At 47.7% G+C, this 18,322-nt stretch overlaps 1 protein-coding gene across 1 annotated transcript in view; it reads right to left on the minus strand.

The window, feature by feature from the left end:
* Nucleotides 1-18,322, minus strand: part of PRKDC (protein kinase, DNA-activated, catalytic subunit) — a 3,362,625-nt gene that overhangs the window by 44,550 nt on the left and 3,299,753 nt on the right. The window contains exon 84 of the mRNA XM_069621025.1: nt 9,901-10,089. Coding sequence (XP_069477126.1) covers nt 9,901-10,089 — 189 coding nt within the window. The remainder of the gene's footprint in view (nt 1-9,900; nt 10,090-18,322) is intronic.

Here is an 18,322-nt window from a genome sequence, read left to right on the forward strand (position 1 = left end):
GACAGTCTGCTTTTGTTTTCAAACAACATATAAATACAACTTCTAAACATTCCAACCACAATACATTTTGGTGTACATTTATGTCGTTAATCACAACTTGGCAGACTTCCTCCCCACCACCCTAATAATCACCCCCAACTTCACAATGTAACCCAAAAAAAAAGGTTGACATTTCCTGGGGTGCGCAGTGAGCAGTTACTGCTATCCTGCAGCTGGTTCTAGTGCCTACAGCCGGTCTCAGTTATACTAGTATTGTATGTGCATGTACAGTCTTATGGCAGGAGAGTTTTGATCGATTTCTGCATTGGTCAGTCATTCATTGTCCATATTGTCGAATTCGTTGTTATGTGGACAAGGGCTGTGGTTATGGTCATGGTCACACCGCGGTAGGGGACTAGAGGTTGACGCTTCTATGTAAGCAGTAGCTTCGGTTGGGTTCTCGGAGAAATGCGCATGCCCTCCATGTTGAATCCGTAGCTTGGCAGGCAACATTAATGCGTAAGGGACCTGTCTGATTCACAATAGTTTCTTTACAGTATCATAAGATTTCCGTAGGGCTTGTACATTAGCCGAGAACTCCGGGTAGATAGGGATGTCAGAGGCCTCGCGATGGATCGTGCCTTTCTCCCTAACCAGTCGTAGTATTAGGTCCCTCTCACGGTAATTGAACAATCTTGCCAGATTAGTGCGTGGAGAGGCCCCTGGTTTAGGGACAGGAGACAAGACGTGGTGTGCGCGTTCAACCAGAAATTGCGGGGAGAAATTCGTATGATCAAATAAAGATTTTAAGAAATATTTGACAAACGTTTCCATCGGACCTTTGCAGGCCGCTTCAGGAATCCCAATTATGCGAATGTTGTTGTGTCTCGAGCGCGACACTAGGTCCTCACATTTGTTACCAATTGTATTGACCTGCAGCTTCAATTGCGTTATATCACGATCATGTCTGTCGACCTTGTCTTCTGTGACGCCGATCCTTGGCTCTGAATCGTTTATGCGGGTACTTTCTTTCTCCAATTTAGATTTTAGAGAACCAATGGTGGACACAATGTCATCCATCTTCATGTTGACAGCCATGAATCCACTTTGCAATGCCGCTAATAGATGGTTGTTGCGAGTATCTCCAGACATTGAGGCATGTTCGCTATTAGGTGTCGGATCAGTAGCCCCCCCAAGGCCTTGGCGGGGGTGTTGGTGTTTGAGTCCATTGGCCTTTTTTTCTTCCCGCCGGACCCCTTCATCATGTTTCCCTCTAGTGACGTTGGGATGGATGGTGCCTTAATGGTAGGATTGGTGGACTGCTAGGAAGGCTAGTGGGATTGGGGTGGTGATGCTGCGGTATATCTGTAGATAGGGGGCTGCCCGCTTTGCCTCTTCAGTATCTTCACTACTGGAGCGCCACTGGTGGTTAGGTGGCCTGGGGCCCCAGTTAGCTTGACGGGTGTGGGATAAATGGGCAGTCAGGCCTCCATGCTGGAAGGGCAACTGTTTGTTGCAGGCTGTGGATAGGTTGTTGACCAGACTCAGTGGATGATTAGTCTATGTACATACGAGCGGTGGGGGAGCAGAGGAGTATCACTGCAGTCACACCAGCATTGATGTGAGAATATGCAGCACAGTGGTTGCTCGGATGATATAGCGGTCACAAGTCCAGATTCCCCAACAGCCCGCAAGAGCCTTAGTGGGCATGCAAAACACTCACAGGTTATGTTTTTGTGGTCCGGCTGTGAGGCAAAGAAAGCAGAGTGTCGGGTTGAATGCCAGGCTTCTGCCCAGTTCGTCGTCTGCTGTGCTGAGTGTTCAGGCGTGTGCCCGCATGGGATCAGTAAGGCACATGCTGCTGACTCGTTTGGATGTGTTGCTCGGGCTTCGCATTTCCCACAGCCGGCTCAGTCTTCGGCAGCGAGCCACACTGACACCAGTGAGCGGTTCCATACAAATTTAGAGCCGCAGGTTCCTCAATGCGTCCACTGTATGTGGAGACCTTTTAAGGCCATATCGATGGTATAAAGCAGGGTTTTTTTAGCAGAAGAATTTTATGGGACCGGAGCTCCCAGCTCAAGCAGCCATCTTCTTGGCTGCTCAACAGCGCCCCCAGGCATGTGAATTTTTAAGCGACGTGTATCAGCATAGAATAAGGAACAAAGGCAGGGTAGTTGTGAACAGTGGCAGAATGCTTTCTTCAGGCTAGATATACAATTCTGTGTGAAGATCCCCCCTGGCCCCCCAATCTCCCAAACCTGGGCAACCTGTAGGGAAAAGAAAGTTAGGGAGTAACTTCTCTTGTCTTTTACAGACCTGTCCAATAATGTTCAATAAGCTTCTGCTTTCTTTTAAAAGATTCAACCGGCCCAAAGTATCTGAAAGACCACAGAAGAACGTGGTCCAAGATGAATCTGGCACCCCTGGACGACTCCTGAGGTTAGAAGATGTTCTTCCACATCACCGTTCCTTTGGCGCCTTGGCAGGCGAGGTGGTAGAGTTTCTCGGTTTTACTCGATCCCTCCGAGGATGGACCCACCCTTGGAAGGAGAAGCCACTCGGATGTTGAGTCCACGAGAAAAATGGAAACAAAGTATTTCTGAAGTGCAGCAGCTTTGCTTTTCGTTTAGTCGACGATTTCTCCAACGGTAGAAGTCCTGTGAAGATGAAACTTGCTGTGGGATCCTTAAAGGCTTGCCAGATCAGAGTAAGACCCCTGGGACCTTTTGATGACTTCTGGCGGAGAAGGGGGAATAGCTCACTTTTGGTGTCAGGTTTCAGAATATCGCGGTTTTCTGACTTTCGGTTCTTCGGTACTGCAGCCATAGCACGGACCCCTCGATGGCTTCTGGTGACCTAGACTCAACCACTGGAATGGACCTCAGACCCTCACCAAGTATGGACCCGCGGGACATCTTCATTATCATCTGGTGGCGGGAAACCCACCGACGGACCTTCCTCTGCACTCAGCAACTATGGACTCTCTCTGGCGGGAAAAGCTGGTCAGTGATGATGGCAAGGATGTCCTTTGAAATGTGCTTAGGCAGATTGGAACTTTCACAGCTTCGGGTGTCAAATCTGTCAGGGTACCCCCTCTTCTGGGCGACAGACAACAACAGCTTCCAGCGGTCACGAAACGCACCGACAGAGCCTGGGCGAAACCAATGGACTTCTTCAACTCGAGATGTCCGGGGACTCCTCTTCAGAGCTCAAAAAGACCCCTTCTCTGGACGGCAGGCTCACGGGATTGGCTTCCAAGATACTTCTGATGAAGAGTAGCAGTTTGCATGATGGTCCCTTGTAGCTCAGGACGGGGCCTCATTTGCAGGTCCTCTCTGGGTCAAGCCTTGGAAGAACACAGCAGCTTTTGGATTACATGAAGAAAATGCAGCAGCTGGGCTTCAAGGAACAGCTTCTTCTTGCCTCAGCTTCGACTACAGCTTTTGAACAAATTGGCAAATCCTGTTGCTGTGCTTTAACATCCTGCACTCCTGATTGCATTGTCATTTGCAAAGTTTTTTGACTTTCGAATCCTGGTGCTGTGCTTGAACATCCCGCACTCCTGACTGCATTGTAATTTGCAGTTTTTTGACTTTTGAATCCTGGTGCTGTGCTTTAACATCCCGCACTCCTGATTACATTGAAATTTGCACTATTTTTTGACTGTCATACCTAGAAACTAAGGTCGTAACATCCTGCACTCCGCATTGCATTATATCATGTGCCCTCTTGTATACCACTTGACCATCTGTGAAAGCGTGCAGTGCAACCTCTCCTCATCAACTTTCCTCTGCCATCCTAATGGCTCTCACCATCTCTCCTATCTTCTCAAACTGCTACACTATCCCCTATCTTTCCTCTATTACAAAGGCTGGAAGACAAAAGCACAAGAAAAACATACTAAGGGCCAACCCTGGCCTTCCCATTGCAGACACCCATGTCAGTGCAACTTCTAGAGAGGTATTCACTGACATCCGTTTCTTTGCCCCTTCGAAAAGACCCTTCTCCCCATCTCATCTCCTCTCTTCTCCCTTTCACATCCTCTCCCATTAACGGTGGCACCAAATGGGAAGTCCTCTTAGCTGGCTTCTCATCATCACGTTGCTTTGTTAATGTCTACCACACATGCACTATCCTGGTTCAGGGTCCTCAACTCAACCTCCTTCTCTTCAACCGTGTAGAGGAGGTCCCAAATAGAGCCTGCACTCCAGTCGCCCATTTTGAAGTACCAGGAACATTAACGCCGAAATATGTGACGCATGATGAGCAGATAAACCAGAAGAGAGCCGCAGTAGGGCTCTGCCCAGTACCTATTAGAAGGATGACACCTATTGAAGTACCAATAACCAGACAACCATGGGAAGTAAGGTACCCATTAAGAAAGCCCTACCAGCAAATGAAACAAAATGAAGATTGTTCAAGTACTATGCAAGAAGAACACAAAAAGTCCTTAATGGAAGACGAATGGTGACGTCACGAGGGACTAGACTAACGCACTCATAGAAAAAATGACAACCAAAGGACGACACGAAAAGACAAAACGCCATGAATAAGGATGTCGTGAACCTATAAGAAGAAAGCAATGTTAGAATACAAAGAAGTTTAAACTCTAAGCAGGATGAAGATATTCAACCAGCTAATGCCTGTACATATGCTTGTAACCGCAAGAAAGCTAAGAAAACAGTGCGGCTTGCTATGCTAAGTAGAAGAATAGAGCGGCAAGCACCATTGTACACAATCTACCTCAAAATGAAGCATGTTATACAAGTGCAAGCCCACTTTGCATGAAAAGCAGAACCAACCCAGGTCATTATAGGCCAAACGCAAGAAGTTTCATATTCTTGAAAAGCAAGGAAGGAATGCTGAATCGAAAGTCAGCAGAGGGAGCTTGTGCCGGGGAAGCCAAGGTCATATCAATAGAAGCTATGAACAGTAGCTACTTCTAATTGAAGCTAATAACAGAATATCCTGCCACTGAAGAAACAAGATAAGAAGGCGTAGGCAGGTGGCAGGGTGAAACGAAAATCAAATACACAAATTGAAAGAAACAAGGTAAATCCATGGTGTGCTAGCATGTGACCAGCCGAACGAGAAGAGGCACAGTTGCACACCTACGCTTGGCACCCACCCAGACAGAGATATCAGATCTTTCTCGAGGCAAGAAGATGCAGTTTCGAGGTCAACCACAGTGAACTAATTGACACATAGCCCATAAAGTGATGATTGATTGAAAAAAGGCAGGGTGAATTGGGGGACACCCTGCACCTAGTTGACCGTTCTGTGTGCTGCTAAGCAAAGTAGAGATTAATGCATGGGGTTGATGCCAACCCAATCAAAATGGGCCAAATAATCTAGAATCCTATAGTTAGTAGAAGTAATGAGACGTCATACTTTTTGTGACGTCTGCAGTAGTAATTTTTGAAGGAAGGGCTTAGATGCCCACCTGACAGCATTTACCCAATCCCCTCACTCCTTTACCATATACAGATATAGCACCTGTAGTAAAGTTACCTCTTTCCAACCAATAGAATTGCATGTTAACTTTTGAGTGTTACTCATCAGATTATGATGCGTTTTTGGTATAAAAGTTATGTTTTGTATGAAGTTCGAGGGAGTTGAAGCGAGACGGGCTGTCGCATCCCTGTCGATTTCCATTTTTCCCCGTTTTTTGTACTTGTCATTAAACGGACTCCCCTTTGCCAAACCATTGATTTGTCCTTATTGATTGGTGTTGGAGTAAGAAAACCTGCACCCCTATCTATCTCAAGATGCAGCTATCTCCTCTTAAAGTGCTGCAGAGCAAACCCTGACTATGGGCCGGCCGGGGGTCTCTCAGTACAACCAGATCCTGCCAACCCTCATTAACTTCGGTCACCTGCCACTTCCCCCACAACTCTCTCTGTCCCTCTCCCTCTCCCTCTCATGGTATACCACAACCCTGTAATCCACCTCAGAAAACCATCAAAGGCAGAGCCCTCCTCCACCTGGCGACTCAATGCACGGTCAGCCAACAACACCATGCCAACATCTCCCTCCTTCTTCAAGACACTGACCTCAACACTCTCGCTCTTACCCAGACATGGTTTAATGCCAGCTCAGTCACTGCTTTTGACTCCCTTCTCCCTGACGGCTTTAAGGTGCTTTCCAAGCTTCAAACTCAACGTACTGGTGGTGGGGTTGCCTTAATCTTCCCTGAGTGGGTTCCTTCTTCCATCATACCCATCCAGCACTACTCTTCCTTTGAGAGGCTGGTCATCTCTTCTTCCTCTTCCCTGACCATTGCTACCATCTACCGGTTTCCAGGCGCCACCAACCTATTCCTCTCTGAATGGGCTAATTTCTGTTCTTCCCTACTTACAACAACCTCCTCCTTGGTGATTTCAACATCCAATTGAACTCCCTTGTCACAGCATCCACTCTCTTCATTGACCTCTGCACCTCTATATCCCTCTCCATTCTTCCATCAAGTCCAACCCACTCAGCTGGACATGCTCTGACATCTCCCCCCCCTTTGGTCACCCCTCTCTCTTGGTCAGACCATTCTCTCCTCTCCGCCCACCTGGCTCTATTCAGACCTCTGAGGTTGGCAGGTCTTTTTTTTCCGCCCGATGAAACGAGGGTTAGCTGCTGCCTTCTCATCCATTTTAATCCCCCTCTGTCTCCCACCTCAGACTCTACCATTGACTCTGCTCTCAGCAACCTCCACTTGGCCATCACCAATACCCATGACATTCTTGCCCCAGTCATGAGGATCTGCCTGAAACCCGCCTCCAAACTTAACACCTGGTACGACTCTGAACTTGCAGCCCTGAAACAAAAGTGCAGGGCGGCAGAACAGAAGTGGCAAACTCAGGTTCACCCTCTGACAAACTGGCTTGTCGGCTGCTCCAAAGGCAATACAGACTCTCCATCTGTGCCAAGAAAAGGGCCCACATTCAGGCACGGGTATCTGGTGCATCCAACAACACAGCGGAACTTTTCAAAATCTGCAAGGAACTAGCCAACCCTTCCGCAGTCTCCTCCTCCCCTCTTCCTTCCCAGGCCCTCTGCAACGCATTGGCCACACACTTCGCCACTAAAACCCAGCACATCCTGTACACCATTATTACTCACCCGCCCAACCCATCCCTCACTCCCTGTCTCCCTTTGTACCTCACCCTCCTTTTTCCTCCCCCTCCTCCTCCGCCCCTGTCACACAGAAAGAAGTTACCAGAGTTGTCTGCTCCATGAAGGTCTCTTCCAAACAGGTTTCCCCTTGCTCCTCTAGAACCATCAAGGACAATATTGTATGTCTTGCCCCTGGATCTTTCCCCACCTCACTCAAGCACTCCCTAGTGAGCCCCCGCCTGAAAAACACTCAGCTGACCCTACCTGTCCAGCCAACTACCGCCCTATTTCTATGACCCCCTTTCTGGGGTAACTGCTGTAGAAGCTGGCCTTTCCTCAACTCGCCTCTCACAAAGAACCTGTTGGTGGTCACCACAAACATCAATATGGATTCCGAGCATCCAGAGGCATGGAAACTGCTCTTCTGAACACCAGTGAAGAACTGCTCGCATCACTGGACTCCAACACCCCAGCTGACCTCATCCTGCTCAATCTCTCCTCTGCCTTTGACACAGTCAACCATTCCCATCCTCATACAAAAGCTCCACGATACTCTTGGTATATCGGAACAGGCACTGGACTGGCTGACCTCCATCCTAACTGACCGCTCTTCCCAAGTTATCCATGGCACCTTCTCCCCTCCTACTCCCTTCTCTGCCTGTGGTGTCCGCGAGGGCTCTATCCTCTTCCCCCTGGCTCTTTAAAAATTACCTTGCTTAGCTAGCACTCCTCATCTCCTCCAACTTCCAGTGTTATCCAGACGACACACAACTCTTTTTCAAACTTCCTGCTGACTCTCTAGCACCTTCCATCATATCTGACTGCCTATCTGCCATCCAGTCCTGGTGCACTTCCAACAATCTCTTCCTCAATAACTGCAAAACTGAGATCCTTCCTACTGGGACCCCTGCTCCCTCCTTCTTCCCCTCAATTTGGACTTCTTCTATGGGCCATCCACTGCTCCTTCAACTGAAGCCAGAAACCTTGGAGTCATCTTCGACTCCTCTTTATCCTTCCTCCCTCACACTCTGGACATTGCCAAGAAGTCCCACTTTCAGCTCTTCCTTCTCAAAGGAATTCTCCCTTTTCTCACTTTCCCCCAGAAGCTCAACGTTACCCGAGCCCTGGTTCTCTCTAGGCTTGACTATTGCAATGGCCTCCTCCTGAACCTACCTTCTTCCACTCTGCGACCCCTCCAGCTAATTCAGAATAGGGCAGCAAGACTTATCCTTGGCCTTAAGCCCAGGGACAGCATCTCTCCTGCCCTAAAAAGTCTTCACTGGCTCCGGCTTGCTGCACAGATTAAAATCATATCACTCTGCATCATCCACAAGGCTTCCTGGGGCCGGGGAGCATGCTATCTGCAACTCCCTCTTACTAATTACTCTCCTTCTAGACCTCTGTTCCTCTTGCACCAACCCTTTGTGTTTAAAGCTTTTTCGCTAAACAGAGGGCAGGAGGCCGATCTCTCTCCTCAGCAGGCTCCCTCCTATAGAACAGCCTCCCCCCTTCCTCTGCGTCTTGAGCAGGACTTTCACAAATTACGGAAGCTCCTCAAGACTTTCTTCTTTACCACCTCCTTCCCTTCTTCCCTCCTCTGCTAATCTCACAGTTGCTGTGATTGGTGTCCAGGGCTCTTATGCATCCTCTGGGTCCTTCATCTTCCACACCCAATCGCCTCAGCTTCCGTCTACCTTTCAGCACTTGCCTCGAAACCCTTCTGTCTTGTCCTGGAGGCTTGCACTTTTTCCACCCAAGGCCAGGCCATTTAGCACTTACTATACCATGCACTTCATCTGTTGCTCACCCACAAGCACAGACACCCCAGCACCTACCCCCACTCCCCTCTCCCTAGCTGCAATTGCACGTTCTGAATACTCACAAGGAATCGTAGGGTCGTCCTTTTTTCTCTCCACTGTATTTAATGTTTCAAACCCATGTTCACTCCCTGTTGCCCTGTGTGCGCTTTGAAACAGAATTGACTTACTGTATAAGAGCCTAACAAGCAAACAATAAATAAACAGCCAGTCAGGAGGAAGGGACACAGTCAGGAATTCCCAAGACATTGGGAAACAAGGTAAAAGGCAATATAAACCAAGAGGCCAAAGGGGCCATCTTGCCTTCCTGCAGGAATCCAATGATTCCAATGGCATGGCCTGGGTATCCAAAATGGAGGATACCCTGCTCTGTGGGCAACATACAGGTGCCCAAAAACACAGTTCAGGGTACAAGGGTATACCCCAACCCATGGGTGCTATAAAGGTATACCATGGTTGTTGTTCACCAAAAGGAAAACATTAAGAGCTGCACTGCCAGAGGTCCACGCTTTAGTGGCCTAAAACTGAGAAAACACACACACAGAAGGGGTAGAACAAGGGCTAGGAGACCCTGTCCCTCCATAAAGCATTTACAGCATCACAGTACCGCAAAGCTCAGATGAACATGGCATAGCTATAGGAATTTGAAAAGAAACATGAAGCAGAGGAAGGTTCTGAGGGGGAGACAACGTTCCCGATGAACCATGCAGAAAAAAGAAACTGATCTCACAGGTCATGCTGTGCTCTATATATGCTCCGGCCATTGTCATTTGTGGAGTCTAGGAGTAATCCGCCATAGAGAGTTAGCACAGAGGCACACAACACTCCCTCCTAGACACAAGCTTTCAAATGTCAGCGGCCACCCACCAGGATATGTCTAAAGATTAGGACTCTGGGTGGATGATTTACATTAGAAACTTGAACTTGTGGACTGTCTCAAATAACAGTGCTCCATCACCCTCCCCATCACTGTAGTTTGGCAAAGCAGCATTACCTTCCAATCCAAGGAGGGCTCCTTTACAAAGACATCCATGGTATTGATTATCAGGTCCGGATGTGCACGATAGGCTCTGAGGGCATGTACCATTGTGCTATTAATTAGACCAGATTCTTTCATTGGCAACATCAGGTTAAGAAACTGGTAAGTTAAGCGGAAAGGCATCATCTCTGGCACAGGCAGGAACTGTAGTAATACAAAAAGTAAAGAAGAGTCATTGAAAATAATCTCAAGAGGTTGTTAAAAAAGATACCATAACAAAGTTATTGCTTAACTTAAAATATTCATACATTTTGTGTGCTTCCAAACTCAAGAATACAATGCATAATAATATTTTGCTTATTAGACTTAGAAAAGAGAACAATAAAGCAGGGATTGATTGGTATAAATAAGGGACTTATCGAACAACAGATTCTCAGCATTTGAAGACACCAGCATGCAGCTATGTTCTTGCATCTGCAACCCTCCAATGGCAGGGCAGTGAAACCATTTGTACAAATAAAATACAACCACAAACAACAGTATACTTACCAGTACCCTCTACAACACAGAACTGTAATGTACTGTGACGATTATCTTTCACTGCGTTTGTGCGTTCACCCCGAAGGCCTTTTGGATGCTTTTTGAATTAAATGAACCACCCATGAGTATGCTGAATTGTCTGGCAAGCACAATCGAGTCATGGCCATGATGGGCCTTGATTTCTGGGTTGAAATGGTATGCCAATCCAGAGGTAAATAACAAATATTTGGCAAGGATGTGCCAAAAATTGATATCCATCAATCCCTCACATCAGAAGTATATCTAAGGAATAGCCAAAGAACAGGTTCTAATGTGACTTGCGTATGGGCGGATGCAGGTTGGGTTAGAATGTATGAGGTCAGAGTGAATGTTGGAATGTTGTGTATTAGTGAGAGAATGTTCCAAGATGGCGGTTGAGAGCGTTGTCGGGGAGGCTTCTGCGTTTTGCTGGGTTTGACTTCTTCTTTGGTGCATCCCCTGTTAGCAAGGAGCCCACGCCACCCCTCTGGTTGAGGTAATGGATGGCTACAGTATTTTCCGTCAAGACCAGTACTGTCTTGCCCTTCACAGAGTGGAGAAAAATGACCAATGCCAGACTTATCGGCCTTGGCGCCAGCAGAATGACGTGCTCCCGGCACTCTTATGGGGACCACAGTCCACTCATTGTAAGGTCTTGGAGGGGAGTGCCCCAGCCCTTCAGACATGCACCTGTGACTCAAGTCACTTGTGGCCAAGGTTGACAAAAAGCAACCTCTTTAGCACCACCATTGCACACGTCTGGGCACTCTTTCTGAGACCAATAGAAGGTCTGAAGTTCGTCTCTGAAACTGAGACAACTTTGAGCTCACAAGCCACTGTGGCGACCTCATGCGCAGATGGGCCTCTGGCACTACCAAGATGCTTGATATCAGAGATCCAGCAAGCGCAGAAAAGCTGAGGCTGGAACTGCTGTCTGAGGCTGGTAAACCTGGACCATCTTGAAGAGGTTTGCCACTCTGTCCTTGGGTGGGAAACCCGACCCAGGCAAGTATCTAAGACTGCACAGATAAATTAAATCAGAGGGACTAGGATGGGGAACCCTGAGATATATTAAAGTACAGGGAGAAACCCAAGCTATGCAATACGCTGCATGTCCGGTACAGATGTGCCGATGCTAAATCTGGTGAGCAGGTTCGGATGAGTGAGTTGACCAGGTGGGGAAAGAAATGAATGCCTTCCCTTCTGAGGCGAGCCGCCTCTACCGATAGTAGCTTGTTGAAAACCCTGGGTTCAGAAGAAAGGCCAAAAGGGAGAACTTTGAACTGGAAATGACAGTTGCCTACTTTAAATATCAGGTACATCCTGTCCTCCTTGCGGCTAGCCACGTGGGCATCATAAAGATCCATGGAGAATAACCAGTCATTCATGTCCAAAACATGGGCCAGAGTGGCCATCTTGAACTTGTCCTTGCGCAAGGACAAGTTCAAAAGCCCCAGATCCAGGATGGGTTCCGGACCGCCGTCCTTCAGCACCAGAAAGGAAGTTGAGTACCAACTCCTGCCTTGTTCTGAGCTGGAATAATCTCTATGGCCCCTTTTGCCAGAAACTGACAGATCTACTCTAGCAAGCATTGGTGGCATGGGGAGGTCTGGAGGGCAAGAGGCAAAAGGGAGGCAGTATCCATGCTGGACGACCTTCAAGGCCCAGGTGTCCGAAGCAGAATTTCTCAATTCCTCACCAAACAGGGATATTCTGCATCCCACAGGGGACACATAGCAGAAGTCCACTTCAGAGAAGCTTTGTGCCGGGGGTTGGGGAGGGCACAGTGGAGGTGGCCCCTATCCCTGTAGAAATGACGTTGTCCTTGCCTGCCCGATGGTGCTTGGCCTCTACCTCACTGGGCTTAAGTGGCAAAGGGGTGAAAAACCCTGCCGCTGCCCACTGGGGACATGGGTCGCTGTTGCTGTACTGCTAGCTCCAGGGACTTGGCAGCCGTTTTAGAGGCTTGAAACCTCCGCAGCTACCAGTCAGCCTTGGTGCTGAAAAAGTTCATGCCATCGAAGGGCATGTCCAGAAGTTTCTCTTGGACTTCAGTAGCAAATCCTGATGCCCTCAGCCAAGAAACCACAAAACTGTAATGATGGCCATCGTCCTTTTGTGCAGTCTGTGATATCCAGGTCAGACTGCAAAATCAGATAGGTGGCCTCCTTGGCATCCTTAATACGGGACTCAAAGCTTTCCCGCATCTCCCCATTTGAGATGCACTCAGCTGCCTCGGCCATCACCGACTACAGGCCAACAGAAAATGTGCCCAAAGCGCAAGATGTGTTGATGCATTAGAGACCAAGGCTCGAAGAGCCTGAAAATCTTCCAACCCCATGCGTTCAGTCTCTTGCTCTCCCTGTCTGGGGGCAAAGACAAAAAAGAGGTGGTTTTATGGTTCACGGTAGCAGCCTGCACCACCAAACTGTTTGGGAAAGCATGGAGAGAATGAAGAAAAGGGTCAGAAGGGTCAGAAGGGCCGGCCTGTGATTCTTGGTCAGATCGCAGATGTTAAGAAATCACGGCTATCCAAGGGTTCATTAGTCTCAGAAACTAAGTTACATCATATGCATGATTCAGTGTCCTCCTCTCCTCTTTCACCTTATTCACGTTTTCCAAGAAGAAGACGGCAACGTGTTGTGCATAGAATACACAGCACAACCCCAACGCGCAATGGGTCATTTCGTGAGCGTTGGGGGTTGCTGTGGTGACGCTGGTGCCCTGCATTTTGAGTGTCACGTGTGCAATCACGCTAGATCCGCATCCAGCCGATCATGTGATTTATTCATTCTTAAGCCCTGGCCATGCTCAGTTTGCGGCTTCTGAATTTGTTTTCACATCAGTCTTGATACTTTGCTACATTGTGTTTATTGATCCAGACCCTTACTACGTTTCACAGACTTTCATTTTCGCCTTGCCCTTTGTCTCAGTAAGAAAACTCCTGGTTACCGAATCCTGGAACACTTTGGACTACTCTTTTGCCTCACACTTTGCCCTTGTTCTAGCCAGCACATTTTTCAGACTCAGCTTTCCTACGGACTCCTTTGCCTATTATTATTGACTTCAGTGTCCGGAAAGGTTACGATTTGGAACATTTTGGATTGCTCATCAAGTACCACGTTTTTTTACAGAACCACCTTTCAGGATTACAAGAACTGTGCTTGTGACATTTTGCCCACATATTTTCTCAGACGAACTGCCATCATAGGAATAACAAAGTTGTGCTCGGACTAGAGACTGCCTTTGGAGCACTTTTAGGGGTCCTCGTGCCGGCGGGTGCTAGGAGGAGCTTAACAAGTTTGTGCTCAGACTAGACACTGCCATTGGAGCACTTTTAGGCATCCTCGTGCTGGCGGGTGTTAGAAGGAGCCTACCATTTCCTTAGCCTGAGATTTCAAGACTTTGTTGCTTCTACGTACCAACAACATCTTGGTAAGACATTCTATGTTCATAGTAGCTGTGTTTTTTCTCACATTTTTTGTATGCCATCATCTGAGGGTTACTCACTTGTTATTCTTGCTCACAGGATACACGCCTATCTTGAATTAAGAACAGGAATCCTTAATTATCATCAGGGATTTCGCCTGCTGGCATAAGATATATCTAGCAGCCATATCTTGTCATAATGTAGTCATTGTTTCTTGTGGTGTTGATTGCGTGTTTCTCTTACAGGCCAGCAGGATCCTGTGGCGGCCATCCATTTTTGGGTCAATTGATCTCTCAGGTAGTCCTTTTGTACTCCTGAGAGGTACATTGGCAGAAAGAACTTGTCGGCTACATGACAGGTTCAACTGCCTGAAGCAGAACACCTGTAAATGATCCACTGGCAGCTTTGGCTCAATTTGTTGCAGATATACACGCTGACATGGCAGCTGCTCATGAAGTCACACAACGCTGTATCAATGATTTGCAGGTCAGAAATCAGGCGGGCGGAGCGGGTGCTTCCGGTACTGCACCAGGTTCAGTTTCTGTTTCAGGTGGTCGATCCGCTAGACAAAAAAAAGTTCCTGTACATATGGTGGCACAGTTCCCCCTCGCCCCACCAGAACGGGTTAATGGCGACCCTAAGACATTCCAGACTTTTATTAACCAGTGCTGGTTGCGCTTCTTGTGTCATCCGTTGTCATTATCGGACTCCACTACCAAGGCAGCTTTCATTTTATCATATTTGGGTGGAACAGCAGCTGTATGGGCTAACCCATTGTTGGAGCAATGGAGTCATTTACTCCACGATTGTGACGCATTTATCACCGTCATGTCACATGTTTTTGATACTAGATACAAAACCCAGGCCACAGATTTCGAATTGCTTCCTTTACAACAAGGGGATACACCCCTGTTGGCGTATATAGCCAAGTTCAATCAACTAGTGGCCAAAACAAGATGGCCCAATGAGAAGAAGGCAGCCTTGCTTTACCAGGGTTTGTCAGATTCTTTGAAGGATGTTCTAGCCACGGTACCCGTGGTACCTACTGCTTTTCCGGAACTTTTGGATTTGGTTCTCAAGATTGACGGACGTAAAGCAGAAAGAAAGGGTGAAAAAAGAGGCGTAATGCCTACACTATCTGCCCCAAGTGTTCCTCTCGCAGGCAATAGTGAACCCATGCAAATTGGGGCTATCCGAGGTCCTTTGTCTTCAGAGGAAAGAGAACACTGTAAAAAAAGCAATCTATGCTTCTATTGTGGCTCCTCGGAACATTACATAAGAGCATACCCTAAAAAAACCTAAAAAGCAGGGAAATGCCAGGGCCCGGCAATAGAGGGAGCCTCTTTGCCGAGCAATAAGAACCAGGGCTCCTGTATCTCAGTACTGTTTGTTTTGCACGCCTAACTTGCCTATCCTTCCAGGAAAGCGTGGCCCATTGAGCCGGTTTTGTATTCCGGAGCAACAGGGAATCACATCAATGCATAGTTAGTGCGCAAGTGGGATATCCCGGTTGTGCCTAAAGAACATCCTGAGTTCGTCAATGCGGTGGATGGTACCACGTTGCTATCAGGTTTGGTCACGGAACATACCATAGATTTAACCATGACCATTGTTAGTGGACATACGGAGATAATACGATTTGATATTATCGCTGCACCACAGTTTAAAATAATATTGGGGTTGCCATGGTTGGTGTTGCATAACCTGATTGTTGACTGGCAAGCAGGGTCAGTCGCATTCACCTCAGGGTACTGTGATGCTCATTGTCTGTCCTCAGAGACTAAGTCATGCAGTCCATGTCATCCATTAATGGATTCAGCCTTGGTGGTTGGTGGTATGTCGACCTTCCTAACAAATATGAAGCCTTAAGGATGTGTTTGACAAAGATGGGGCAGAGGTTCTCCCCCCACATCGCCCATATGATTGTCCCATCGATCTTGTGGAAAGGGCCAGGAGTCTGTCGGGGTGTGTCTATTCCCTAACACAAAAGGAAAATACTGTGCTCAAGGAGTATTTGGACATGGAGCTGAAAAATGGATTCATACGCCCTTCTCGTTCTCCAGCCGTGTCTCCCCTCTTCTTTGTGCCAAAGAAGGAAGGGTACCTGCGGCCATGTATAGATTTATCGCAATCTGAATGTGGTCACTATACGCAACCAATAACCAATACCTCTTATATCTCTGTTATTGGATCAGTTGGGTGCCTCTGTATATTTTATCAAGTTAGACTTACGGGGAGTGTACAATCGCGTAAGGATGAGAAAGGGGGATGAATGGAAGACGCCTTTCAAGACAAAGTACAGCCTTTTTGAATACCTTGTGTTAGGCAGAAACCTGTGCAGTTCCCTCTGGGACCACTGCAAAAGATTTAAGACTACAGGTGTTTGGCAGTAAACCCACTTGGTAGCAGTCTGTACCACACAGATTCACTTGGTAGCTGTGGCTGAGCAGTCAGACTTCCCTCAAGAAGAGTTAGGCAGTATACAGAGTATTCACAATAGGTCAGAAGAACACAGTAGAACAAGCAAACACTGACCAGAGCTTGGTGTAAAAGAGATATAATTATTTATTTAAAACCACATCTAATAAAACACACAGGCACTAATATTAAGCAGTTCAAAAACACGGTCACTAAAAGATATACACTCCCTAAAAAGAATATTAGCCAAGTCTTAAGTAAAGCCCCACTTATTTTCAGACAGCGGTGAGCGCCTAACGCAGATGGTACTCTAACAATTCGGGTTAAAAGGGAGAGAAAGGCAGAGTATAAATTGAAACAGATCCCAACACTTTCACGAGAACACAGCAAGCGAGGAAGGCAGAATCAAACCGTGAAGTTAAGAGTTCAGAAAGCCGGATCCACTTTAAGAGGATCAGAACGAAATGTGTCCAAGGTCACACGGTTGAAAAGTGCACCAAAAGTCTCGAAAAGGTTCAGAAAGAGTTGGACCAAAAGAAAGGGACCAGTAAAACGGTCAAGGCGACCAGCCCAGTCCAGAAGGTTAAGGGATTATTATTACCTTGTAGCAATCTTAAGAAAGGGAGGCCTGGCGGACACGGTACCTTAAAGTGGTGAGAATACTCCAGCGGGGGCAGTTGTTCCTGGCAGCAGATGCAAGTCGGTGCTTCGTCCGGAGGAAGAGAGGATCTCGTCGGGGAGGAAGACAGGAGTCCGTTGCCCTGCCAGGGAAGAAACCAGCCGCGGAGTTCTCAGTTAAAAGGAGCGGTCCTTTTATTTGCGGTCCAGTGGTAAGTGGCTATCTGGTTGCCGGGGTGCTTGGCACGGGCAATTCGACCACAAGACGTCCTGGGATGCGAGGAAAAGAAGGTAAACTGGTTGTGCCCACCAGTCAGGGGAAGACAACTCTCCAGCCGGGAGATCTTCTCTGTCGTCGGGAAGTGGCGAGTCGGTTCCGCAGGGCTCCACCGGTGGTGTCGTCGTAGCAGGTCGGCTCTTCTTCTCCCTCGTCGGATTCTCAGGTCCTGTGGCGACTTCTGAAGTTCCAGTCCCCAAAGCCCTGCTTTTATGCAGCACACCCCCATTCACTCAGCCTAGCTGTCAATCAAACATGCTAAGTGGTGAGCCGGCCGGCTCACCACTTGGGCCAATCACACAAGAGTGTGACTTGAGTTACCAAGGTAACTCAGTCCAGGGTGCCTAAACCCCCTCCCACACCCCCTGTGGTACCCAGACAGAGTGGCACCACTTTTGGAGGCTTCTGCGGAGAAGCCCGCCAAAAAGTGGAACTAAGGGCTCGACTTGGGTTGGAGTCACAGAAGAGAACACAAACGCCATTTTAGAATCGAGTCCTGGCAAAAAATACCAACCGGCGAATTAATATTAAATAAATAAACCGGCGGTGTGTTCGAGGCTATGAGAATTAAATAATTAAAGTTGGTAGCCTCGAACAATGGGAAAATCCCATAGGGATATATTCGTAGTTGAATATAAAAAGTAGTATCCACTGTCACCAGCCAAAACTCGATCAGGGGGGACAGAGACGTGCCCCCTCGACTAACAGACCCCGGGGCAATCGAATTGCCCCGGCCAGTACATCCACAATATGATGGTTTTGTACTGGTTCTGTTCAGAATTTGAGACTAGTAAAGTCAATGGTGACTTTACATGCCCTGGGAGACAGTAGTCAGTCCCAGGGTATGGAGTCTATATTGGGGGGGTCACTATGACACCCCTGTGTTACTGCAACGAGGGTGCTGTGTAACACACATCACAAAAACACATGACGCCCTATGGAGTAAAAGACCCCATAGCCCATTAAACACATCTAGAGTCAAAGAGACACACTCACATCATGTCCAAGAGTGAGGGTAAAAGAGTCTCACTCTTGGCAGGAGAAAAAAAATAAACCCCAAAAATCCAGCAAAGCTGCTGGGGGACTCACTAGATTAGGAAATTCAGCCTGAACAGAGAATTCTCCCTAACAGTTTG

This window comes from Ambystoma mexicanum, chromosome 5q, assembly GCF_040938575.1.
Source record: "Ambystoma mexicanum isolate Mex_15411 chromosome 5q, UKY_AmexF1_1, whole genome shotgun sequence".
NCBI lineage: Eukaryota > Metazoa > Chordata > Amphibia > Caudata > Ambystomatidae > Ambystoma > Ambystoma mexicanum.